A 25,529-nucleotide genomic window follows, 5' to 3' on the forward strand; every position below is an offset into this window, starting at 1 on the left:
GAGGAGGAGAGGGGAGCAAGGAAGGAACCAAGGACCCTGGACAGCCATCAACCTGACAACCAGAAACCAGGACTTTGGGGCCAATAAGGAACCACTAGAAACACCACCCTGTCCTCCCTCATCAACCGTGCCAGAAACCTGGGATTGAAGGCAATCAACGGCAAAGTATATAACAGGCGATCCGGCCAGGGAACTGACAGGACATCCACTCCCCAGGCCCCCACCTGCTGACAGAAATGGGGGACCTGAGCTTTGAGCTGGGAAGCAAAGAGGTTGAAGTATGGTACACTAAACCTCCCGCACACTCTGAGAAACTTAGCACGAGTGAGGGATATATTGTGTGACGGAAGGAAGCACCGGCTGAGAGCATATGCCACCCCATTGTCCACCCCTCACATTGGCAACCAGAGATTCAAGATGCAAGATTGAGCCACTTCGTTTAGAGCCTTGGTACAAATCCCACCCCCTGGTTGTTGAGATATGCAACCATGACTTGGTTGTCTGAGCGAACCACCAAGTTGTGCCCCACCAGCAAATGACGAAAACCCCTGATTTCCCTGAACACTGCCATGAGTTCCTTCCAATTGCAAGATCGTCTCACCTCCTGAAGCGACCAGCAGAGACCTGTCCCCTAGAGTAGCTCCCCAGCTAAAAGCACTGGCATCTGTAGTAAGTACTAGAGGAAGGTCTTGCTGGAACGCAGCCCCCCGGTAAGGTTGCCGTCCAAAGTCCACCACTTTAGATCCTGATGAACACACGGGGAGACAGGAACCAAGTGGTCATAATCCCCCGAACGAGGATCCCAACATAACAGCAGGTGAACCCAAAAAGGCCTGAGGTGAAAATGGGCCCAAGGAACTGTAAATACTGCAGCTGCCATGAAACCCATCAACTGAAGCCACCTGTGCACTGCAACTGACAACAGGGACATCACCTCTTGAGCCAGAGATGGCAAAGCCTGGGCCCTGATCCCCGGAAGGAACACCATGTTGAGATCTATGTGAAACTTGGCCCCAATAAATGCCATATCCCGTGACGGAGACAGCAGTCACTTGTCCCAGTTTACAAGGAACCCATGCTTTTGCAGCATGGAACAAACCACCTGAAGATCCTGGAGAATAAGATCCTCCGAAGGAGCATGTCACAGCAAGTCATCCAGATAGGGGTAGAGATGTGTCCCCCTGAGGTGTAGAGAGGCGACCAAGGAGCCATCACTTTGGAGAAGACTCTCAGGCTGACCGAAGGCCGAATGGGAGTACCCTGAACTGATAACGAGTCCCAATCACACAAAACCTGAGAAACCGCTGGGAGAGAGGATGGACAGGGAAATGGTAATAGGCGCCCTACAGGTCGAAGGTGCACATTAAATGACCCTGTACCACCAACAGGATAATCAGCAGCAAGGTCTCCATCTTGAAGGGGATTTCAAAAATGTATTTGTTCAGGGCTTTCAAATCCAAAGCCAGCTGGAAGCCTCAGGTATGTTTTGGCACCAAGAAAATGATTGAATAGAACCCCTTGTCCCTCTCCAACAGAGGAACCTCCAAAAGAGCCTTCTTCTGAATAAGAGAGTAAATACCCTGATCTAATGCTATCATTTTGCAGGAATTGGAAGGCCACGGGGTGGGACGCACCTCTGGAAAAGGTGAGACTACCTGAAACTCTTTCTGGTAGCCGTGTCTTATGATGTCCAGAACCCAGGCATCCGAAGTGGTCTCCAACCACGTCTGAAGAGCATGCTGCAGGCAACCGCCCACAGCCACCTCCTGCACCACCATATATTCAGGAACGCGACTTGGGAGGGGAGACTTGGGTTTCGTATCTTTACCTCTGCCCGCAGGAAACTGCCCTTGGTATTGGACAAATTGTTTGCGGGAAGGTGGACGAAATAGAGAGCTATGCCTAAAAAGCTGCTTGTCCCCCAAAACTGACTTAAGGGAGGAAGAATGTTGCTTTTCTTTGAACAGTTTATGGATGTTTTCTTCCAGCTTGGCCCCAAGCAACACATAGCCCTGAAAAGGCAGTCGAAGAGCAGACGACTTTTGGGCAGCATCCGTTTTTCAGTCTCTCAATACCAGATTCCTACAGGCCGACACACAGGTCCCCTCTGCCAGAGCAGATGCCCACACCACATCAAAAGATACATCAGAACGGAACTCCACTTGTCTCTCAATAAGTTTGCACTGCGCAGTCTGTAGACTCATCCAAAGCCTGACGCAATGATTTCAGATATGCAATCAGTGACTGAGCAACGTATATGCCATTGATGCCAGCCCTTCAGGCCAGATGAGCACCAGAATAAACTTTTTTAAGGGAACCATCCACCCGCTTGTCCACAGCATCTTTAACTACTGCATCTTCAGCCAGCGAAGTCCTTCCCACCAAGCTGGCCAGAAAAGCGTCAGTAGGAATGGAATCTGGCAAAACCTGGTGCACATCCTGTAAGGGGAACAATGTGGCCATGAAGTATGGTAGAATAACGTTATCAGGATCACACCATTCTCTTTTTATGACCTCCTGAATGCAAGGATGTACCAGAACATCCACAGGCACAGTACTTTGGACCCAGAGGAGGTATCAGGCAGCTCTCCTTCAGGAAACCCCATATTTTATTGTATTGCATTGTAATAATATTTATATTGCGCTTACTACCCCTGACGAGGCGTTGAAGCGATTTTCGGTGAGTAGCACGCTACTCTGGAACCCAACAAGAATTAGTGATGGATTAGTATCAGGAAATAATAAGTACAGTTTTAGTATTATTATGAGTTAATCTGAGCTGCAGATATGAAAGTTTGTTAGTTAGATTGACTGGAATAATGGAGGGGTGGAGGAGGAAAGAAATCCATAAGTGTTAATTGGGAGTATATCCTTCATTTACTCAACTCAAAGGCTTGGGATGAGTAAAGGGGATGGAGGAGGGAAGAGTATGTGGAAGGGTTAGGGAGAGCATAGTAGCAGGGTGAGATAAATGAAGGAGAATTTAGTAGGGTTGTGTGGGAGGTCACGGTAGTAGAGTGAGGTTTGGTGAGTTAGATGTGGAAGCAGAGGGAAGAGCTTAGGCAGAGTTATTTAGGAGATGAAAGTAGTAGAAAGGATTTGGAATGAGTCAGAGTAGGAATGGAAGATAGTCTGATAGAGACATGACATATGATGATGGGTAGATAAGTGTGATAAGATGAGAGCACGAATTCATAGATATCTAGTATAACAACCCCCCCAGGAGCCATGCAATGACCCATGAACATGGCAAGCACAGAAACTACATATACACACATATATATATATATATATATATATATATATATATATATATATACATACATACACACACACATACAAACACACATGAATACACACACATATGCACATACAATACATAATTAGAGCCATGGGTAAATATACTTAGTCAAACAGGTTTAAAGAGTGTGTGTGTATTTTATTGTTATGACATAGTAGCAATACATATTTTCTAAAGAACTATACATAACTAGAAATATACACATAATCAGAAACAAATATTTATCAACATAGGCATATGCAGTCCATAATTGTTTGAATATGGTGGTTATGAAGGAAAGAGCCAACTCTTGAGTAGTTTTCTGAAGACAAGAAAGTTATCTGTGGCTCTTATAGTTGGGGTAATGAATTCCGTAGTTTGGCTGCTTGAACGGAGAAGGATGTACCACCTATAGTCTTTTTCTTGTATGGTGGTGTTCTAAGGCGGGGTGCCAATCTTGAGCGGAGGTTTCTTTGTTGGATGTACTTGGTTATTTTGTTTCTGATATAAAGTGGTCCTGTTCCTTGTATAGCTTTGTGAGTGATACAAAGCAGCTTGAAAATGCATCTTCTGGCAACGGGTAACCAGACTTAACACCTGGTAATTTGGTTCCTGTAGTTAAGTGATCGCTGTTCAGACCTGAACATCAAGGAAGGCTCCAACACCTACCTGCCATCTACATGGCAACATACTGATTAGAAATGAATTGCAGAAGCATGATGGGAATTAATCATATGCTTGTTAGCGTACCTATATGGAATTGTGACAAGTTTCCTAAGAATGTTCTTAAGCATTGATTAAACATTACTGTAAGTAAATGTTTCTTGTTGTATGGTAATCCCCGACCCAGGTTTTATTTGACTGATCCGGCTAGTTTTTTTACTCCGATTGCACTGAGGCCTACTAACCAGACCTCAGTGCCCTCGCCCTAAAACGCATATGTCGCTTTGGCTATACCATAAAGGCACAGGCTAACTTATCTATAAGTCCCTAGTATATGGTACAGAGGGCATGTAAGTTAGGTCACCCCAGGAACTGCAGCACTGGTTGTACCATCTAGGGTGTGATACACAAAACAAGCCTGCCTTTTTTTACGGGGAGAGACTTGGTCACGCCATTGGCAAGTATAGGGTTACATTCTGACCCCTCAGTTGTACTAACTACTCAACAGATCGACCAACGCTGATACTCCAAGGTATCAAAGAACTCATTAAATTAATCTTAACTTGATTCCCTAGTAAAAAAATAATGTAACAGGAGGAAGGGTGCAACTGTTACAAATTTGCTACTTTTTGGCCTGTAAATCTCCTATGCCCTTAATGGTTGCACAAGGAACCTGTCACTGAGATGATCTCCCTGCCCTCCCGGGGAGACGTGCTAATGGCTCACAGGAAAGGAGACAACAGACGGGAGGTGACTCTTCCCTCTTACAGGGAGCGGTTTTGGCCCAAAATGTGAGCTTCAAAGGATTGGCCTTTATGTGTTCAACCAGGTCAGGTAACAAATATTTCAAAATATATTCTTCCTTCTATTCCTCTGGAATAGGACCCTCCTCCTCCGAGCTAGAGGAATGGGAATCCCCCTTTGGAACCGCGACCTTGGTTTATGACACTCCCCCATCTCCAACAAAGTCTCTCTAATGACCCTCTGCAGATGCTCCTCATCATCCCTCCTGTGTTTCTGGAAACGAGGAAGAAGGGAAGAAGAAGCAGAAGGGGCACAGATGAGGAGGAAGAAACATCACCACATCCCGGGGGCATGATAACAAAGCGTGTCACCTGGAAGCAGTTCAATACTGCCGAGGGGACACCACGAATAAGGCCTCGGAGGCAGTGTACCAGGAGTTGGAAACGATGGCCCGCCAAGCGGCCATCCGGCTCCCCTGAAGCAATGCACACCGTTTGCCAGCCCAGCAGACGGGAACAGGTGCAAGGAAACAGAAACATCCTCACCGCCTAGCCCGAGGATGAAAAGGCATGAAGAACGAAGCTGCCCAAGCCTTGCAGGCGCAGCCATGCCAGTCCTCGCGTCCCAATATCCACAGACAGAAAAAAGAACAGGAGGAACACTGAGAAGGTACTCGTTATGTACTCCCAGTGGGAAGGAGGTGGGGATGTTATGCATTCCTCGTGTTTTTTTTACGTCACGAGGAGAGCTCTCTCTCCATCAGAAATTAATGGGACGAGGACTGGTGGACCTGGGGATAATCAGCTAATTTTATGAAATGCAAACTCTACTTATTGACGTAAATGTGATCAGTACTATTCTACCTCCATAGTTTTCGCTTTGGCTACTGCTCACCATTTCCCTAAGCTAAAGATGATCCATGCTTGTATCTCCCAGGAGATCGTTCTGCGCTGCCTCAGCTGTATAACTTGGGATTCTAGTTCTTGACTTGGCACCTGAGCATCCCCAGAGGTTGGCGGTCTGGAGTGAGAGAAGCCTGTTCAAGACCCTGCGGGGAGGGTTATAGCGATTGAGTGCAAGCTATAGATAACTGGCAGATATTTTCAGTGACAAAACAGCATGGTGTGCACATGTAGGCACCGAAAAGCACAACACAGAAACTGTCAGCTAATTCTCCTGATTGTGAAAAGAATAGCATGTCATACACTAAAAACTGAAATGTTAGGAAGATGGCCTTGAAGGCACACCATTCTGTTGTACTTTAAGAATATTTAGCAGCTGCAAAAGCGTGATCACCTAACGTAATTTCATAACAGAATGCCTCAAATTTGCAGACTCTGACTGATGTTTTTCAATACAGTTGGTACAGCTCGATCAGTATTCCAGGGAATGGGAGGAGATCGAAGAGTCCTTCGAATTGACCATGCCGAATCACTCCATCCAGAAGGTGCAGAGGATTCAGAACATCACTCTCTGGAAGTTCTATCAAATGTAAGTAACATGGCTGGCGCACCGTTGGCCAACAGTGATCCTGGTGCATCCATAAAGCCTAACCTTTTTTTATTATAAGTAGGAAAGTTTTATTTTCAAGCTTCAAGTTATTGATAGTAAGTGGCCTTCCAAATTATGAGGGGCAGGAATTACACATTTTCGACTCCAACCCTGAATAAACCGTCTTCAGGATCAAGTATTCAATTAACCTTCGAAATTCTAGCTACATCTCTTTCCTGCTTCTGTACATGCATGGACCTCTGACGAGTTTTATTTTCTGTAAATTACATTTTGGCATGTTAATGAAGATAACTCTGTTGGTGATAAGCGATTTTTTTAATTTCCATCTTATTTCAAGTGGAACCAGGGCCAGACTGGCCGTAGCGGGCATTGGGTGTTTTCCCCGTGGGCTAGAAGGGTGGGGGCTGCTTTTGCAGCAGTGCTGCAATAGCAGCCCCCACTAACAAAAGTAGTAGTGCTTCGCACCCCACCTCCCAACTCGGGTGCTGGTTTGACAAGATTGCCAGGGCTGCTTTGGGTTCCCGGTCCAGCTCAGAGTGGGACCCTTTGAAGATCATTTTATGCAGGGTTGGTGTGATTGTCACAGCTGGGTTGGCCCCTGGATGTGCAGATGCATGGAGACCAGTTCTTACTGCCATGACTAAAAGAGACTGGGTAGCAGGGCATTTTCATAATCTATTCTGCTTAGGACCTTTGTTTGGACTATTGTGTTAAGATCTTGCCACTGAATGAATGGTTTTGTTTTCCTTACCATCTTCAGTTGATATTCCCTTAGAGGGTTTATTGTAGAAGAGTTTTCCTTGGGTGGATGGGCTGAGCCGGTATTTATGTTATTCCATCTAGTAACTGACTTAATCATGACACTTAATGATGAAATACATTCACCACAGAGTTTATTCTAAGACAAAGCTAAGTGCCATGACTGTACTGGTGGTATTTAATGCCAAGGCCTTGTTAGTTGTCCTGTAATGGACTCATGCATATTCTAAACACAGGGGAGCAAGTTTTGAACTCTGTGCCACACCGTGTACCATAGGGTATGGAGGAGATCCGTTATCACTGCCATGGATTCCCATTTTATGGTTTTAGAGACAAGAGGAGAACCATGTTTGCACTATGGTCATTATTCATCCCTTGCCTAGCAATCCACCAGACTGCCAAGTCGGCCTAGGCCCATGCTTCCCCGGATCCCCGACAGAGGACTGCCAAGGAGATCTAGAGATCACTACATACCTAGCAAAGTTCTCTGTAATTAAAGTTTATCCTCCAGTCTGGAATATGCACTTTCCACACATCTGAATGCCAAGCAGGCACCATGTTGATGCAACCTGCTCAGTATTCATTTTTGGTCTGCACAATACAACTGCCAAAGCCGGGCAGAACAGAAAAAATGTCCCTCTTGAGCACAGGTTTTTTCTCCCTCCTCCTCCAAGACATTCTACTCTTCTCCTTACTTACAATGCCATAACTTGCATGGTGATTCCAGGTAGGAAAAATCTGTGGCAAAAACTCTGCCCCCAATAAAGGGGACCTTCTCCCACCGTAACCCAGTGGTGGTCAGTAACATGGGATCCTCTAAATGGGTGCAGAAAACTGAGGGCTTGGTAGAGTGGTAGCTCCCACCACTCTACCAACCTGCCAGTCGGTAAATGAAGCCCGGTGTCATCAAATCTCATACTTTTTCACAACATCCCTTCTTAGACATTGTAAATGCAGTGTAGCCACAGTGAGTATATAGTCTGGGAGTTTGTCATTACAAACCCTACAGCTTCATAATGGCTTCACTGAATACTGGGAAGTTTGTTATTAAACTTCTCAGCACAATAAACCCGTACTGATGCCAGTGTGGGATTTATTGAGAAATGCACCCAGAGGGCATCTTAGAGATGCCCCCTGTATGTTATCCAAACTGCTAGTGCAGGACTGACCGGTCTGTGCCCCCCTGCCACTTCAAAACGAGTTTCTGAACACATAGGGTGAGAGCCTTTGTGCTCTCTGTGGTCAGAAACAAAGCCTTTCCTGGGTGGAGGTGCTTCACACCTCCCTCCTGCAGGAACTGTAACACCTGGTGGTAAGCCTCAAAGGCTCAAGCCTCCTGTTACACTGTCACAGGGCACCCCAGCTAGTGGAGTTGCCCGCCCCCCGAACAAAGCCCCACATTTGTCAGCAAGTCCGGCAGGAAAATTAGGGAAAACTGGGAGGAGTGACCACCCGAGCTAGGACTACACCTAAGGTGTCCAGAGCTGAGGTGACCCCCCTCCCTGCAGAATCCTCCATCTTGGTTTGGAGGACAGGGACCAGTAGGGCTAGGTTTGTGTCCCCCTCCCCAAAGGGAGTGGACACAAGAAGGGTGTAGCCACCCTCGGGACGGTAGCCACTGGCTACTGCCCTCTCACCCCTGAAACACCGCTAAATCCAGTATTTAAGGGCCTCCCTGAACCCAGCTGACCAGATTCCTGGTGACCTGACAAGAAAGAAGAAGGACTGCTAAGCTGAACCACCAGCAGAGAAGAAGGAAGACTCAAACTGATTTGGCCCCAGCCCTTCCAGCCTGTCTCCCACTTCAAAGAACCTGCAGCAAGAAGGTGATGCATCTTGCGGGACCAGTGACCTCTGCCAAGCTCCAGAGGACTGCCCTGCACCCCAAAGGACAAAGAACTCCTGTGGACAGCGGCCCTGTCCAAAAAGAAACTACTACCAACGGACTCCAGAGCCTCCCGGATCCGTGAGTCCAGACTACCCTGCACCCGACGCCGTGCTGGTGGCCAGGTGGCCCAACCAGCTAGAGAGAGTCCCCAGGCGATTGTGAGCAAGTGCTCACCCTGGGTTGACCTCTCCACCCCTCCACAATGACGCCTACAAAGGGAACCCCGAGGACCCCCCTGACCGGGAAAGCTCCGGACAAACATATCCGAAGGCAAAAAGAGCACTGCACCCGCAGCCCCCAGGCCTTGGAGAACCTGACCTCCGGTGCACCTACTTTCAGCAGGTGGCCCTCCTCCCTGTCCAGCCTGTGGCTTGTCCAAGCCAACCCCCTGGACCTCGCCTGCAGCATCTGAGTGACCTACGTGGTCCCCTCATAGAACAGCATTGGGAACCCAACGCTTTGTTTGGACCCTGCACCCGGCCGCCCCAGTGTGCTGAGGGTGTATGTTTGGTGCCTACGCGTGGCCCCCCAGTGCTCCTCTAAACCCCCCAGGTCTTCCCTCCGAAGCCACGGGTGCTTACCTGCAGACAGGCCTGATTCCAAGGGCCCCCAGTCTCCATAGGAGCCCATGTTTAATTTGCCTCAACTTTGACCTCTGCACCCGGCTGACCCTGTGTTGCTGGTGGTGGGTGTTTGGAGTTACCTAGAACTCCAACCGGTGGACTTCCTAAAACCCGGAGACTGGAACTGTAAGTTTTGTACTTACCTGCAAATCGATCTAACTTTTCTTCCCCCAAGAACTGTTTCTGAAAATTGCACTGTCAACTTTTAAAACAGATAATTGCCAATATTTCAAAAACTGTATAACTTATTGATTTCAAACAAAGTACTATTGATATATGTGTGAAATACGAATCTATCGAAGTACTTACCTGCAACTTGAATCTTGTAGTTCTAGAAATAAATTAAGAAAATAGATTTTTGCTGTATAAAAAACAATTGGTCTGGAGTTAAATCATTAAGTATGTGCTTCTTCTATTGATTGTGTGTGTACAACAAATGCTTTGCACTGCCCTCTGATAAGCCTAACTGCTCGACCACACTACCACAAAAGGGAGTATTGGTAGTATCTACTTTAGCCTCTTTTAAGCCTCTGGGGAACTCCTGGACTCTGTGCACACTATATCTCATGTTGATATACTATATTCAGGGCCAGCTTCCTACAATCAGGAAATACCTGGAGAGCAGTGATTTCTGCCAGTGAGCAGGTAGAGCACTCCTTGAAAGTGACTGGGACTGTCATGGCACTTTTAGCAGCATTGACTGGACAGGGAGATCACTGTTTTGTAGTGCCTGTGGCCTCTCTGGCATTATTGATTTTTGATCTGATCTGGACTGAGAATTTCTTAGATTTTGGGCAGATGCAGCCACATCACAGTGATTAAAGCCCAGTAAAACACAGTTCCACTCATTGACTTGAGACAGGCAGCATCACATGGGACAAGCTGATGGTGATTACCTGTGGCATCATTTACCTGGGGTGGGGTGCTCAATATCTCATTGAAAAAGGGCTATCATGGTGACTGCAGTGTGTGCCTCAGGCTCCAGGAAGCCACAGGGCCGGAACTGATGGCTAACAGGTCAAAACTTCCATATTAGACTCTAGAATTTGGAGCACCTCGTGGCAGTTTATTGTATTGTATTGTATAGTACCATTTGTATTGCATTTTCCTACCTCTTGATGAGGCTCAAAATTGCTTTCAGTTGATATACATGTATCTTTACAAGAACATGTTGGTTGAGGTATCAAATATGAGTGGTGTGTTTTGTTGTTGTACATGTAGTCTGAGGAAGTGCTTTAAACTTGATACATTGAAATCTAGTAAAATCTTGCAGGTGAGGCAGTATGCAAGTAGAGTGTGAGGGATATCTTTGCATGTTGCATTTAAAGTAGCATCACGGGGTACAGTTGGGATGGACTCTTCCCATGAGGGGAAGGGTTGATAAAGATTTGCATAAGTTGGAGCTTTGTCTAGAGTTGCATGGTGGGCGAAAAACAATGGACTGAGCTATTGCCTTTGTCTGATATTAATTCAAGCATCCCATGCATCACCTTGTTGTTGTTGCAGGTTATACCGTAAATGAGGCTGCAATACCCAGTCCTGTGAGCCCATGCCTTACAACTTAAGATAAGTGGGTCCCATGCTCACTGTGCCTTAGGACTTAAGCTATACCTCTCTGATGAGATGAGGTCGAAACTAGTCTGGGGTTGCTTCAAGTCTATCCTGGAGGGGTCTTCGTCTGGGAGTTTGTGACGGACTTCCCATGAGGAGTAGAGTCCATACTGATTTGCATAAGGCAGAACTTTGTCTAGAGTGGCAAGGTGGGCAGAAATGATGCACTAGAATCTGGCACAGAGAGATTGTCAGTGGCTGAGTTTTATTGCAGTATTGCATCCAACGCATTGTTGTTGAAGTTTATGCCCTAAGTGTAACAGGTATGCCCAGGTCCTGTGCCATAAGAATCAAGCTATACCTCACTGATGAGACCTTAGTAGGTTGAAGCTGGTCTGGGGTTGCTTGTAGTCCCTTCTGAAGTGGGCCTTGGCTGGCAGTTCGGGACAGATGGTTCCCTTTAGCAGGAGGATCAGTACTGATTTGCACCTGTGTCGAGAGTGGCATGGCGGGCAAAAAATGATGGACTGGAATGCGGCCTACAGCAATTGGCACTGGCTGAGATTAATTCAAGCATTTCATCCATCAACATTTTGTTGTTTCATGTTGCATTTAAAATTAACACCTGGGGTGACTTGTAATCTGTTAAGCAGTTGAGTCATTATTGTGTTTTTATTACTTCCCTGAAATCTCAGTGGCTGCAGAAATTCTTGTCTCTTTGTGAGTGTTTCGTGTTTTAAAAGAGAGGGCGCTCCCTTTGAGTTTTAACTTCAAGAAAAAGGGCCTGTCTTATAGATCATCTGATGTGGAATGCGGAGCACTTTGTATAAGTTTTGTCTTGGTACTGATAATCAGTGTAGCAATTTTTGTGATATACTAATGTGGTCCTCCTGGCTTACCTTTAGATCTTGTCTGGCTGCACAATTCTGGAATCTTTATAGCTTCCTTTTTAACTTTATGAGAGTCTGATGTGGAAGCCATTCATATACTTGAGGCTCTAAGGCTATCACCGCCAGAATCTTGTGTGAATGGCTTACTCAAGGGAAGATGCATCATAAGGTTCTCCAGTCGCTTTATGTACTTGGCATTAGAGTGGGAGTCTGCAAACCATAAATCCATGGTTTACTGACTTCGGAGCTCTTAAAGAGGAGAGGGATGATTGTTGAGCAGTGTGGGACACCTGCCTGAGAGCTGAATGATAAGTAGAATGGTGGGATTGTGGCTGTTTGGGTTGTGTCAGCAAGATATGACTGTATTCAGCTGAGAACCGTGCCCGGAATTCCTGTGTCTTTTAGCCTTTTTTACTAGCAGTCAGTAAATGTTGATGAAAATTCAAGGAGTAGTGCTGCAACTCCAGTTAAATCAATTGTGTTCTTAAGGTCATCCCAGGTGGAGATTAATGATAATTCCCAAACTCCTTCCTCGTCTGAATGCTGTCCAGCTGTCAGAGTGTGGAGTGTGTTTTGTTCAGTAAAGTTGGAGGTCTAGAAGAATGCTGCTTTCTCAGTGAGTTTACCGAAGAACATCCCATTGCATATTGGTCTGTAACTTGCCAGGTTTGACTTGCTTGAGTCTTTGCTTCTTTAGATTGGGCCTAATGTAAGGCTTAATATGGAAACATCTGATTACTGGAGACAAGTTGATAATTGATTTGGCTATTATGGCAGCAGAAGCTCTATTGAAGAATGCATATATATATACATATATATATAATAATAATACATACATACATAAATGTGTGGGGGGGGCTTGCATCTGCAGGAGGTCCTGCTATGTTTATAACATTGCTTTATTTATTGTTAGCAGACTGAAGTTGCATATTGTTTGTTGGGATGTTGATGTGGGATGTAGCAAGGTTTACAGTTAAGAGTAGAATGGATGTTTTTACTTTATTGATGGATGGCATGTGTATTCTTTACTGCGCTGGGAACCAGATTTTATCATTATGGTTGCACGTTTTCCTCCATTTTCTTACAGTGGCTTTAGTTGTTGTTTTTGTAGTTTTACTTCTACATTGAACTATCTAGCCTTTTGATGACGAGGTCAATGATGTGTTATTTTTGTGGGTAGCACTGCATCAAAACATTTGTCAGTCATATCTAGAATTGTTTTAATGGCAATGCAAGGTCCATAGGTTGGGTAGCACTTAATTCTACTTACTGTTTCGTTCAGGTTTATTCCAAGGACATACTTACAGTAGAATGTACTGAGGAGTGGTGCTTTCCTGTGGAGGTTAAGGTTAAAGTTGATTACATGCAGTCAGTCCAGGGAATGGCCTTGTCTCCTATGACTGGGACAAGTCCTTTCAAAGAAAAGACAGCATCTAAAATATAGCCCTGTCACTTGTTGTTGGAATCCCAATGCTTCAAAGTTAGTGCAAGTATTGAGCTCCCCTAAGATACAGAGGTTCAAGAGGTCTGAATCCATGTGAACATTAGTGAAAGGTAGTCAGTAAATGAGGAATTTTGTAGCAGAAAAAGTTGCATAGCATAAGGCGGAAACTAATCATTCTTATTCCAGGACAGAGTATTCACTGCTGAAGATCTTTATGGTTCTGTAACTATATTGTTAGACATCTGTCTTTCTTTTAGTGGAGTCAGTGTTTATATAGGGCCCGATATTCCTTAGGAATATCTTGTAAAAATAATCTACCAGCAAAGTTTCAGAAGTAGCTCGTATATACTTATTCTGTGTTTGCTTAGTGATTAGTGTATAGGACAACTGGTCGGAATGCAGCATATTCCCTGACATGGTGACAGGTGGTTTTGCTGGTGGGCCACTGAAAAATTACAAGGTGATGTTATACACAACTGTGGTTTTCATGCTGGTGATTGAGGTCCTGGCGATTCTAATGATGGGTATTCATGTCATTCCTCTGGTGCTTTATTGCAGCAGATGTCAGATTGTTGATTCGTTTTGCAGGTCCTGCAGTGATGAGTAATTTTGCATTGGTGGTGTAGGATCTAGCACTATTATTTAACAGTGTTCTGTAGATAGCAGTTGTCGTGGTTCTGATGATTTATTTGGTCAACATAGAAACAGAGCTGGTAGTACTGATTCCTCTTATCTCGTTTGCTGTCAGGAGTAAGAGGTGTTTGTTTCTATGGATGATCTGAGATCATTTGCTTGAAATAACTATTAGCCAGACAGCTGCCATTGTTGTTGGTCTGAAAATTGCTCCTGAAGGTTTGGAGGCCAAGACTGTAATAATGAATGCCTTGGAAGAGTAGAAGCATTGACATTGACTGCACAGATAGGGCATCACATGGTAATAGATGTATGCTAGAATGGTCTCTTTGGTACCATTGTCCATGCTTAGTTCAGGGTTGACGTACGGCCAGTTTGGCTCAGCTCGTTACTAACGCTGGACTATTCATGCATTATCCGGCAATAATGCAAGTCTTTTATTTGGTTAACCTCAGCACTCATAGCAAATAAAATGAGAAAACTAATCAGTCCCACACTGGGGATTTTGCTTTGAATACTTATTGTAAATCTCATTCCTAAAAGTCCATCTTCTTCGTCCCAGTACTTACATACATGAGGCAAGGCATGAGACGTCCATCATGTGCAAACCGAACTTAGTTGTCCTCTGGCATGCCCCTCCTCTCTTATGATTGTTTCAGAAACGGGTCTCTTCCCCTGACAACCCCCTGTGTTCTACCTAAACTTCCTCCAGTTAAAGCCATAAGTATCTCCTAATATTTTAAGGGAGAGAACCCAAGGTACCAAGTTGCCTAGGTGTTGTACTGGCCACCAGAAAGGCTGTAATTAAAAGCACCTTCAATAGGCTAGGACCTTTGATGGGCAATTATCACACTGCAACATTTGTTTTGTTTGGTAGGATGTGTCTGTCTTGCGAGATGAGTCACCTCGGATATGCAAGGCCTGTTTAAGGACCGGAAAGAGGAAAAGGCAGTAAAAGGGAGTCCACTTGGTTGTAGGAGGGCGATTGGAAAAGGCATGCCGACGTGAAGCTGAATAGGCATGGCACAGAGGTCACATCCACCAGTGACATTGATGGCTGGACCCATCTAGGCAGAAACTCATGTCTCAAGGGGAACTAGACAGTGGTAACTTTGCAGGAAGATCATTAAGTCGCATCCATTCACAACTGAAGGGTTGACAGGTGGTACTAAAATATCTCATGGTTTCTTGAACCTTTGTATTTTAATCATGCCTCTCATCACAGGCAGAAGGAGACAATGAAGAGGCAGAACAGAAAAGATGTGATTGAGAAGAAATTGTTCCATGGCACAAACAAGACCCATTTTCGTGCCATCTGCCAGAATAATTTCGACTGGAGAATCTGTGGAGTTAATGGAACAATGTATGGAAAAGGTATGTATCTGTAATAGGGCATTTCTCTAAGAAGAATTAAGCTATTTTTAGGTGCACTGTCCTACACAATGTTGACATCCCCGTGTTGAACATATTTTCATGCATCACATACTGAATCCATTGTTAGCCTCTACTCCCAAAGAGTATGTTTTTGGTAAGTAGTTAAATAAAATAAAGGGAAGTGAACCTACTTTCCATACCCCCACAGTGGAGGAGGCTACTATTGGTTGACAGCAGCATTTATATTAAATATACATTTATTCCATATTTTACTATGTGGAGGACCAAGAGGTTTTGAGAGTGTGACCTTTGCATTGTGCAAAATTGGTGGGAGATAAGAATGGCATGTGCAACCTCCTTATAGATTAATGTGAATGTGGACAAACCTTTCCATCTCTTTGGTTATATTGTTCTAGGGAAATCTGAGCTCTTCATTCTTGTGTTACTTTACAACTTAGAACAAATCCTGCTACTTTGCCCTATGAAGATGCTTATAGTGTTTATGCTGGGTGTAGTGGCACCAAACAGGGATAGTGTAAAAATGGTATGGTTGCAGGAGATAATGAAATAACATCCCCATACCACCCTCTACCCCCATACAGGCAGTCACCCTGCACAAGACACAGCCCCATAACTACCTCCTTCACCCTGACTGTACGTACATTTATTAAAAGCTGTAAGTTGCTTGCATTTTACACAGTTGAACATCATACCTGATCTCCTTCTCCTTCATAGACTGCTTCCCAGGACAACGTCCTACTGATCCTGTAGCTATGCTCAGGATGACCCTCCCTGCAACCCTGACCCCTCCATTCTTTATTGTTGTCTGTCTTGTTCACACTGATACTGAGGACAGCATATATTCCCCCCTTCACTAGACTAACCTTTCCTGTTGTACCTCCATACTTCACTGTCTACATTTATTTCTTTTTCTTTTTCTGCAACACTCCTGGAACATAGCATAAATTGTGAGATTTCCAGATCACCCAACACCATGTCTGTGCAGGCCTCCATTTTCTATGACAAGGGCTATGTTTGTGTATCTCCTTCATCCACAATAACAAGGCCACCCGTCAAGATCCATCCATCCATCTATCTATCCATCTATGTGCGGCCTGGTAGGTAGCCTCACTTGTGTGGCTCAGCTTGTATTCCAACAAATACTTTAAAACAATACCTTGTTAGTCTTCAGTGCTTGAGTGCTATATGTATGATATACCCTCATTCCCAAGCCTTTGCCATTGAACACCATAGAGTAGTAAAACCACTTTAACTTTGTAAAAGACCAAAGGAACTCCTTTAATCTCCAGACATCTAGATAAGTGCAAATAAATATTATTCTGACACCAGGCAGGCATTATACATATCTAGCGTATGCTTAAATGGATCAATTTCAGATAGAGTAGGTCAATGTAACTCTTCTACAACTAGTCAAAGTCTCTAGAGAACCTTCAGTCTCTTGCACACACATACAAGTGGCAATCACTCATCCCTATCTTTATCCGCGCCCAGCAGAAGTATATGAAGGATAAAGAACTCCTGGCAAGTAACAAAGGGGGTGGCGAAGGTCTAAGACTAATATGCTTAATAAATTCTAACACATCATTCTGTGTTGGGTCAAGTTAAAAACATTGGGCAGATACTATTTTGATACCATGTTTTATACTTTGTTCCCATTACAAGATACGCATTGCATGCCTGATTTTTGCTAGTGCAATTACCAGTAAGTCCTACCTGGATAAACGTGTACTCATAAAACTGTGCTCTATGGGTAATATGATGTGCAAAATCCAGGACAAAACAGTTTGTGCAATTATTCCCAGTTATTTACCTCAGCACAGATACCCCAACACACATCTAGGGCAGCTTCCCTCTATGTGGGTGTGTTGTTACCTATCAAGAAGGCTATTCTACACACAGAGACTGATGATACATGGACGACCTCTGCAACAGACTCCCACCCTGTAATTGAAATGAGTGCAGATAGAATGACTGAGTTGTTGTACGGGCTGGACTGGATGCTCAGAGGCAGAATGACGAATGAACTAAAAGGATGAGGAGTCTGGAGTCCCAAGACCTGCGCGGATTGTAACTCATAATGCTGTGATACGATAAATTTGCTGTCTCCACCCTGCTCTCAGAACCCCAAATTTCTGGAATACATGGCCGCTAGGCAGGAAACCAAGTATCAGTAGTAGTAGTAGTAGAAGTCAGAAGATGTTGTTGAGTCAGCACATAGATTCTAAAATGTGGGATTCCTGAAGACAAAAATAATCTAAAGAAGAACACGGGAGAAAAAATGCACAATATCGGGCAAAACAGAGCAGAGAACCTCAGTGGATGGGGTTATTGTTGTAAAGAAAAGATGGAAATAGAAGTTGGCTGCTTTTATAGGCCTTCAGATCTGTACACCTGGTTATGAATCATTATGTAGTAAAAAGGATGTGACAACTGCCATGTTGGATTGGGACTCTTCTCATTCAATCTGTTGTGAGGATAGCCATCTTGGATCAGGGCACCAGAGCTGGTATTGTTATACTGCCATGTTTGGAAGCTGTCGGTTCAGGAGCTACTGTAGCTTCTGCGGTGCCACGGAGGCTGTGACAGTAGGAGTAGCATTTTCAGCTGCCAACACAGGAGCATCCGCCTTGTTGACAACAACCTCTGCATTTTCCTTTGTGGTAGTGTAGGTCTGTTGAGGATGTCAGACGCTTTTCCAACAGAGTTTTGCAGAATCGGGTCCATTGTAAGTAAAAACCATAAAGAGAAATATAACAACCACTGTTTTGTGGAGTACAAAAAAGTCACATCATCAGGATCATGGACACATGGAGCATCTCCAATGCAAGTGATTATTGCTACTCTTTACCTATCATGAAGGCACATTAAATATCTGTTAGTGTTCCTAGTTAATGTTAAGAAAGCCCACTTAGCTTAAAGGACTTTTTAACAAATGTACGTCAAACATGAAATTTATGAGTCAATGCTAGTTGTGGTTTCTCAGGAGCAATGGTAATGTGCCTATCTCCCCAAGGCAGCGTATCTTCAGCCTGAAGAGAAACAAGCTTGACAATACCACTATCCCAGGGAAAAAAATAGGCAAGGGAAGGAGAAAGAGACAGGCATGGTTCTGGTGTCAGTTATGGGTCAGCACATCACAGGATGTTCATAAGGACTTACTAGATGTTTGGTTTTCTATATGAGAAAACATAACAATTATGATTAAATCTATAATAATTACTATCAACTTCTTGAAGGCCCAAAGCTCAGATTGATGCTTATCGGAGTCAGGTGGAGGAAGCACATGTTACTAGCCCGCAGCTACGAGGAGACAGCTAGAGAACCACAATTGGAAGAAACATCAGAATCTTCCGTAAACAGATCAAGGAGATGGAGGAATGTCAAATATTGAGTAGCACAGGACTATAGGAAGGCAGAGAAGATGAGGAAGAGGCCAGAACTCTGCCTAAAAGAGAACCAATTGCAGAGGGACCCGAGGAAGGGTAAACCCCCAAAAACATGGGCAGGGCCCACTTTAGCATTAGTGGCATCTGGTGCCACAGTCTTTGTTGGCGCCCACCCCCCAGTGACCACTTCCTACACAGATTCCCTCACTACCACTCTCCAACAGTGCCCTTCACATCTCCATAGCACCTCTCTCCCATGTTTGTTTTGTAGCTCTTCTCATGCCACGCATACCACTGTAGGGTGTCAGAGCACTTTACATCACTTTACATCACACACACATTAATCAGAGACAAATAATTATACATGTGTAAATCAGTGTATAGGAAATGTTACATAAGACAAATAGGACTACTGTAGGAGCCATATGTTGTCCACACTGGTAGGCTGTATATTTTAAGAGTACTTGTTCTTGGGAAGAGCAAACTGAGGATCGAAAACTTAGTACAGTGGTTAGGGTTGGCTTTACTAATAAGAATGCATTTCTACTCAGACGAACCCGGAAGTGAAAACAGATCCTACCTCAAAGGCAAAGGCCCGACCCAGTATTCTCTTCTTCATCTTCCAGAGCTTCCAGGCTTGTGTACACATGCGCTGCTTTGTTAGACAGCTTGTTAGACAAACTCCCTGTATTGTGTTTTCCTGGTGTTTTTCTGTAGGACTGACCGCGGAAGAACCCTGAATCTGAGGTTTATTCCATTACACATAGGGAGGAGCCTTCATTCAGAAAGCAAATGATCATTTATTTTCTCTCCATGTGTTATTTGTGTCTATCTGACATTCAGTTCTCTAAGCCAAACAGAAGTGCCATCTGTTCTTCCTATTTGAGAAAAATATCGCTGCACTCTCTGACCTGTACTAAACTTCGTGTGTGCCAAATTGCGTAAGGGATTATAGTTGTAATTTGATATAAAAATATTGTGAGTTTGTTGTATAACGTTTTGGCCAAAGAACTTTTAGAAGATCGCATGTAAAAGCTGATTATACTCTACACCAGTGGTTGCCAGCCTGTGGTCCGGGAACCCCTGACGGCTAACCGGGTAACCAAGTGTGTATAAATAAAGTGGATAAATGTACAATTGACATTTTTAAAACTTACTGTAAATGTCAAGGAATTTGAAACGGGGGCTAAAAATTAAATAAAATGTGTTATCGTTTGTATATGTGTTTGATGGAATGCTTGTTTCTGTATGTTTTATGTATTGTTTTGCGGTTCAAATCATCAACAATATATTTAGGCCTGGGTCCTTGGCTTCCAGTAATGACTCAGTGGGGTCCCCAAATTCCAATAATGATTCAGTGGGGGCATCCGGGTTCCAGTAATGATAAAGTGGGGGTCCACAGAAGTCAAAAGGTTGGGACCATTGCTTTATACTGATAAAAGTAATGAATGCCTCCTAATTAATACGCTTCAATTGAGAAGTCCACTTCTTGCTTTATTACTCTCGTATTTTTTCAGGGGTGTTCTTATTGGGGTGAATTATGATGATTGTTGCTGATGCTTTTATTTTTTCCACTTTTTTAGGGAGTTACTTTGCTAGAGATGCATCCTATTCCGATAATTATTGTGACTCCACCTCGAGCAGCAAGTCAATGTTTCTGGCACGCGTGCTGGTGGGCGACTTTGTAATGGGATACGACCACTACACACGCCCCCCTCCAAGGCCCTATAAACAGGACACCTTCTATGACAGCTGCGTAAACAAGGATCATGATCCATCTATTTTTGTCATTTTCGAGAAACATCAGATATACCCGGAATACATAATAGAATACAGCAAGAATTATGAGAGCTACCCAGAATACACTACACCAATCTTCCAGACTCAACAAAACTACCAGACTCAACAAAACTACAGGACTCAACAGAACTACCAGACTCTCCAGGATACATCATGTCGCATCCTTTAAAGAAGAAGCAGATCTGCCCTTGTGGGACAACATAATTTTAGCAGTACTTTGTTAAAAAAAAACTCTGCCTGCTTAAAGGATGTCAGATACTTTCAATCTGTTTTTAATAATAGACTAATGAAATAATATTAGACTTTTTCAGAAGCTTAATTCATAAGCAGCATTGAAGAATACTCAACTTTATCACTAATTCAATTTCTCCGCCTCCTAAACTCTACCACTCATATAGACATAGTACCTAGAATTCATCGTCTGTTAGGGCCTTTTGTTATTATATCCTCTTGTCATAAACAATTAAAGCCACCCCACCATATACATAAAAAAAACAAATTGGCCACTTTTTTCATTACTAGTGACACCAATTACTATTCAAGGATGGACAGACAGCACAAAAATGAATAAAAAAAAATCTGTTGCCAGTTTTTTCCTAAAAAAAATCGGCTCCAGTCCTTACAGTAGTCATGCCTTAACATAAAATATATGTATGATCACTACTTCATGAAAGTGATTGTATATCTTTTAAAACTTGTTAAGAGTAGTTTTGATGTTTTTAAGCAATTATATTGTTGGATAAGGTAATGTGTGCTATGCAAGAACGCTGGAATATGAGATTATCATATAATTATTAAAAACCATGGTCAACCAAATGTAACACATGTTCATATGTTTCCAGCAGTTTCGGATTCCTGTCTGGAAATGTATTTAAATGTCAAACTGACTTAGTAGCTCACACATGTAAGGAAGTAGTCAGTTTCTGCTCAATAGAACCAATCTAATCTATTGGTAGGTACTAAGCGAGGTGTGTGGTCCCATGCACAACCAGATGGCTTGGGTGACATGGTTGAGTGCTGAGGACCATTTGAAGACCTGGGGTTTTCATACCTTAGGAAATGCTAGCAAGGGCAAGCTTGTTTGAAAGATATATATGTAACATCCGTAAAGATGGCACTTCAGGAATTTGATTTTAATGAACCCAAATAATATTTATTTTTTAAATAAACAGCATTCACCACTTTGGCAGTCCGAACCTGCTGACTATAATGGGCTTTAAATTTCGGCGCACGGGATATCTGTCACCGTTGTAACGGAGTAACCCCTCCACCAATTTCTAAATCAGGCCCTAAGTCACTCAAGACTCTTTATTTTTTTATTTTGATGAGTTTTCACATTCGGGAATGGCTTGAAAAACTCTGGTGTTGTGTTATTTCCCACTAAGTGTGTAAAAATGCAGGTAATTAGCATGTATGCAAGCATTTACTGAATGTAAATGCACAGATGCTGTACAATTGGTTAATCCCACCTCTGACTTGTCACTTTTTGGGTAAAATATATTACACACAAGGAATACGTTTGTGAACAATATGAGAAATGTCTCTTTTGACATGGAGCATCAGCTCACATAGGGCCAGATGTAGCAAAGGGTTTTACCCATTTTGTGTCTATGGGAAAGTGTGTTCGTACATATGGCCCATAGTCTCCTGGTAATCACAGCTGCAGGCACTGTGCCTCATATTCTAGTACATGTACACTCTTGAATAAAAACAGTACTCCTCCTGCATTTACTCTCGAGACCTGTGTCAGTTAACAATTCAGCTTAGTAGCCCAGGGACAGCGTTTTTAAAAACAGAACTAGAAACTCTAGATAAACTCCCATTTCAAATGAAGAAAATTCCAAGAGCGGCATTCCCTTTTTCCTGCTCTCGTATTGTTGACTCTCAGGTAAAGCGTTACAACTTTTTGTGTTATTGAAATACCATCCAGTCCCAACTTTACCGGAGTGGAAACAACTCTTGCCACATATTTTGATCTCATTAAGCTCTCATTTGAGTTCAACTACTGAAATGTAGCCCTTAGAGAAGTCCCAAAAAACATTTAGACGAATTGCAAAGACTACAAGCTTTTGTCTGACTCTTTGGAAATGCAACCATACAAAAACAACCTTTAAAGTTCTCGGCAGGCTCCGAGGAATGAAAGATCAAATTCAGACCTTTTCACCATCCGCAAGTACTACTGCTATAGGCCAGATACCTATATAATCTGACTGCCACTCAAGAACCTTTCATTGGGCAGTTTGAACCTTACCAGCCAGGTGACCTCAAACAATAGAAACTTGGCTGTAGATTCTGAGGTATCGAAGCCCACAAGCCCCAAAATGTTTCACTTCAAACTGAGAGCAAGCCCAAAGGACCTCTGATTTATTAAACCTCTGATGGAAAAAACAGTAGTTTTGTTACGCAGTGTCCTGCTCTGAGTAACGGTGGAGGAATATTGCATAAGGACTGTACAGCTCACATTTGGTGGGACTGTCAGTATCCTTTCTCTTTTCTGTGTCTTTTGTACTTTCAAGTGCAATAAAATTTCTAAATAAATACATAGATGTTCCACTTTGAACAAAGTATCGACTAGGGGGCATATTTACAAACCCTTGCGCCAACACTGCGCCACTGGAGCATCATTTTTCGTGACGCTCCAGTGGCGCAGTTTGCCATCCCGTATTTACAAGGCCATGCAAAGCCACTTTGCGTGGCTTTTCATGGGTTTGAAAATATGGGCCCTTTCACGCAACACCCATGGAATGCCCATGGAACGCTAAGGAATCTCACGCATTGCTAGATTTACAACTCTGGGAATGCATCAGATTCTTACGTCACCTCAGAAGTGGCGTAGGGGATACGCAACGGAGAGAAATATCTTTATTTCTCCACGTTTTTTTCCTCTTTCTATGTGCGCTGCATTATGCAGCACACAGGGAAAGAGGAAAATGCCTCACATGATTGTCTTTGTGGAGAAACAATCATCCCCACAACGCAGGCATCCTTGCACCATGGTGCCATAGTGCCTGCGTGGGCGCTATGCAGCAATTTGTGCGCCAGTGCGGGGGAGAGGACAGGAATGCGCCGTATCTTGTAGATATATTCCTGCCCTTTTCTAGTGGCGCATGGCGGGCAGCAAAACACTTGCTGGGCCGTCCTGCACCACCTGGGCTTGTAAATCAGGCCCTAGGTTTCTTTCCTGAGGCAAGCTGTCATTCAAAGTTCAGGATCTAAGAATATGTACATGTAACTGGAATTTCTGCATGCATAAATCCATAGTAAATGTACTTCAAAATGGCAATAAAATAAAATGATAGAAGTGCTCTGGGCTCTGTAAATAGGGATGTACTGTACAGTTTTCTTTACTCCCTGGATCACAAATTTCACTTAGAGAGTGGTAGCAAGCTTCTAGTTTTTTTAAAAAACCCCAATAACATCTAAGCACCTCTCAGTGTTTCTTAATGCACATAAGATTCGACCTGAATGTGCTGTAAGTTCATAGGTATGGAAAAACAATTTATCATGACTTAACTCAGTGATGTTGCACGTGGCATAAAATATGTCACTTTGGATATGAAATTGGCAGTGCAGCTAATGGAGTGTTTTTAAGCAGAACATCTTGTCTGTTGATTACTAAGTAAAATTAACAAAATTGATCTCTTGTCATGCAAGAGATGTAGTCTCATGAAAATAATAGTATCTATAGGTAATCCCAAGATTACTTAGGAGTGGGAACATATCCCTCTATCAGAGAGACTGGAGCCTGCATTCAAGAGCTTTTACAGTCCAGGTTTCCATGTACTCACAAAAGAGTGTTTTTAGAGGCAGATCTGCCCTTACCTTTAGTTCCGTGGTGCTCTCTCCACCGAGCTGCGTTCCAGGCGCACCCACAGACATAGTCATACTCTCAGGCTTTACCAAAAGCTGAGATCTCAGGTACTGTGAACAGCGTTATGTATGCAACAGTTCCATTGAACTGATAACAGTTTATAACCATTGTGCCTTTCACAAGTTGACCTTCCACTCGTTAGTCTAGCACCCAAATAACAAGTGCATGTTCCAACCAGGAGATGGCTGCGCACCAAGAACGATCACATAACGCCCCTCGAGTGCACAGGTGTGAATTGTGAATACACTACATATAGGAGATATAAACTTCAGTTTCTGCATTGCATCCCATTTGTGACCTTCTTCACTATTGTGAGGGATAACTTGGAGGATGGAGAGATTCACCAGTTCTGTGTCGCTCCTCGTGTACAAGACCCTACATCACAAGTCTGCTGCAGTCTCACTTCTGATTCACTCATTATTCCAAACTCCTCTCTGTATTAGCCTCTGTTTCATAAAACCTTCAATGATCCTATCCGGGAACTTCGGGTAGGAATCATAGAGGAGCAGCTTCTCTCGCTCATTGTTAGAGTCTTTGAGTAGAACCATGTATGTGACCACCAGCCGCTGTCTGGTCTGCGACTTTCCTGCCCATTGCAAACCTGCAGACCACAGCTGGGGTGTGAGTGATCCCTAATTGTAATAGGTAGAGCACTGGGAAGGGACTGTCGGGGGCTGCACAAGTGCACTATATTCATTAATCCATATGATCAGAGTCTGCATTGTTAAAGGGGACAATAGAATCTGTTGAACTGATTACATTAATTTCTGGTTTGACTTGCTATTATCTTTGGGACATGACATTGTTACTCAGTGCTTTGGGGTAACATGTTAATGGAAGTGCTCTTATGATTTCTTAAATAAAGGAATGAAACAAGTTCAAATGTACCTCCTTTCCATTTATTTATTAAAATAGTGTTTTGTTAATTAATGAACGTTTAAGAGCAGTTAGTATCAAAACAACCATGAGGAACAAGGATTGACGGGCAGTAGAAACAGCATTTAGAGAGAACTGATGCAGTGTAAAAGGTGTAGCAAGAGGCATTTTTTCCTATGGACATGTTTTTTTAAATGAACACAGTAGTATTTCT

At 43.5% G+C, this 25,529-nt stretch overlaps 1 protein-coding gene across 2 annotated transcripts in view; it reads left to right on the forward strand.

Moving 5' to 3' along the window:
- The window catches only part of LOC138287527 (protein mono-ADP-ribosyltransferase PARP12-like), a 271,292-nt gene extending 245,970 nt beyond the window's left edge, over positions 1 to 25,322 (forward strand). For both annotated transcript variants that reach the window (XM_069228001.1, XM_069227999.1), the window contains 3 exons: positions 6,048 to 6,178; positions 15,213 to 15,361; positions 20,352 to 25,322. In XM_069228001.1, coding sequence (XP_069084102.1) covers positions 6,048 to 6,178; positions 15,213 to 15,361; positions 20,352 to 20,737 — 666 coding nt within the window. In that variant the 3' untranslated portion in view covers positions 20,738 to 25,322. The remainder of the gene's footprint in view (positions 1 to 6,047; positions 6,179 to 15,212; positions 15,362 to 20,351) is intronic.
- The last annotated feature ends 207 nt before the right edge of the window (positions 25,323 to 25,529 follow it).

This window comes from Pleurodeles waltl, chromosome 4_1 (assembly GCF_031143425.1).
Source record: "Pleurodeles waltl isolate 20211129_DDA chromosome 4_1, aPleWal1.hap1.20221129, whole genome shotgun sequence".
NCBI classification, from domain to species: Eukaryota; Metazoa; Chordata; class Amphibia; order Caudata; family Salamandridae; genus Pleurodeles; species Pleurodeles waltl.